This window comes from Octopus bimaculoides, chromosome 24 (genome assembly GCF_001194135.2).
Source record: "Octopus bimaculoides isolate UCB-OBI-ISO-001 chromosome 24, ASM119413v2, whole genome shotgun sequence".
Lineage (NCBI taxonomy): Eukaryota > Metazoa > Mollusca > Cephalopoda > Octopoda > Octopodidae > Octopus > Octopus bimaculoides.
This window is the reverse complement of record NC_069004.1, coordinates 25,316,925-25,319,268: the sequence shown is the minus strand read 5'-3', so window position 1 is coordinate 25,319,268 and position 2,344 is coordinate 25,316,925. Positions and strand designations below refer to the sequence as shown.

The 2,344-nt window shown below is 35.2% G+C and overlaps 1 protein-coding gene across 1 annotated transcript in view; it reads right to left on the bottom strand.

The window, feature by feature from the left end:
• LOC106871505 (isovaleryl-CoA dehydrogenase, mitochondrial) overlaps positions 1-2,344 on the bottom strand; it is a 28,056-nt gene that overhangs the window by 14,980 nt on the left and 10,732 nt on the right. The window contains exon 4 of the mRNA XM_014917994.2: positions 729-898. Coding sequence (XP_014773480.1) covers positions 729-898 — 170 coding nt within the window. The remainder of the gene's footprint in view (positions 1-728; positions 899-2,344) is intronic.

Sequence of the window (2,344 nt, the reverse complement as noted above, 5' to 3'; positions counted from 1 at the left end):
TTTCTCTCAATCTTACTTCCTGTTTCTGTTGTGCCTGTAATTCAAAGGGCCAGCCTTGTCACACTGTGTCACGCTGAATATCCCCGAGAACTACATTAAGGGTACACGTGTCTGTGGAGTGCTCAGCCACTTGCACGTTAATTTCATGAGCAGGTGTTCCATTGATCGGATTAACTGGAACCCTCGACGTCGTAAGCGATGGAGTGCCAACAGCAACAACATTGAACATCTCTACCAGAGTATACTAGCTTCATTTGTTTCAAGCCTTTGCATGTCTTCTGCAGTCACAGCCCATGTTTCACTGCCATGAATCCTAAAAACAAACAAAATACAACAACCATCTATGTATCATACTTAATATATATACACTGTCAATAGGCCAGTTACTGCAGTATTTGTCCTGAGATAACATCTCCCATAGATTGACTCTGTTGAAACAATAAATATTGTAGTGAGATGAAAATTCCTGCCTGGAGCAACCAGTGAACAATTTATGTTCCAGATGCCAGCTTAAGGAAAGCTATTTTACTAAATTTTTCATTATTTTCAAAATCAGTTGAAAGAAAGGTAGTATATTTCAACTTAAATAGGGTAACTAAAGTGTCAAAATGATCTAAATTAAAAGCTTCCATCAAAAATTTATATTAATTTATTCCAAATGCAAGCTTAATAATGACAAAGTTATTTTACTACATTCTTCGGTCACCAAAGGGTTAAAATAAACATACTTTTGGCAGATATTTATCCTTCTGTGCTTGTGTTCCATTCCGTACAATTTGGTTGACACAAAGGTTGGAGTGGGCTCCATAACTGAGAGCAATGGCACCACATGCTCGTGACATCTCTTCCATAATAATACAATGATCAAGGTAGCCACCCTCTGAACCTCCAAACTCACCTGCAAAAGTAAAATCGTATTATTACAAGAACAGGACAAGAATAGCGAAGAATGATGACAAGAAGACATTGTATAGTGACATTATGGAGTGTAAATATATCATTATAATGGCTGTCTAGCTAAGAAGTTTGCATCCAAACCATGTGGTTGCAGGTTCAATCTCAATGCATGGCACTTTGGGCAAGTGTCTCATGGTGAAACCTTGGATCAACCAAAACCTTATATATATTAAAGTGAAAGACTAGCATCATGCTTGAAACTCAAGAGTACCAATAAATTTGAATCAAACTGTTTTGATCCATACATGTAACTCCCAATAAATCTGTTGAGTGCCCTTCTTTCATTTATCCACTCACACATGTATATATATCTATATCTATCTATCTAGCTATCTATCTATCTATCTCTCTATCTCTCTCTCTCTCTCTCTCTCTATATATATATATATATATAGATAGATAGATAGATGGATATATAGATAGATATATTGAGAAGAATAGTGGTTAGTGTTAGGAAGGGCATCCAGCTGTAGAAACTCTGCCAGATCAGATTGGAACCTGGTGCAGCCATCTGGTTTCACCAGTCCTCAGTCAAATCGTCCAACCCATGCTAGCATGGAAAGCGGACGTTAAACGACGATGATGATGATGATGTTCCTACAGAAATCTTCATTTACATTATATGATGTTTAATGTCCTTTCACATTCATGTTGAATTATGCACCAATCATACGTTCTCTTCAGAGAACACTTGTAATGTATGCATTACCAGTTCTTTAGGTATAGCAGATTTTTGCCATTCTTGTTTATGTCTCCTCACAGATGTGTATACTCAAACAATTCACTTCTTAAATTTCACACCTCCCTTGTTCAATAAACACTGAGTTAAACTTGCAAAGTTGTTTATTTTCTCCATTCGACTTTTAATGTTTCTTTTAGTGGGTTACCAAACTATCAGTTTGGTCTCTCAGCTAAAATGGTAATGCCACATTTTAAAGTTTACTTGATATTTTATAAGTGTGAAAGGGAATAAAATTTTAATACTCTGTATCAACGGTTCTGACAAGAATAGGCAGAAAGCCAGTGCTTGAGATAAGAAGGCACCTTTGACCAATCAGAATTCTGTTTACATAATCAGTTTGATTGGTCACACATTCCTCTGTCGGTTGAATAAAGTGTCATCCAAAATAATGCTTATTGGTAATTAAACTTATTTTGCAACACTTATGCATATTTAACAGCTTTGTTTTTGTTGATAAGAATTATCAACAACTTTTCCTGTGATCATGATTTGAGAAAATATAGAGAAGTATGCTAAAGATCAGACATAATCTCTTGTGGACAAGAAATGTAAAATAAAGTTTATTATAATCAAGACAAACACTTTGTAATTTAATAGCTTTCAATGTGATACCTGTTAAACAGAAATTATTTTTATCTAATGAAA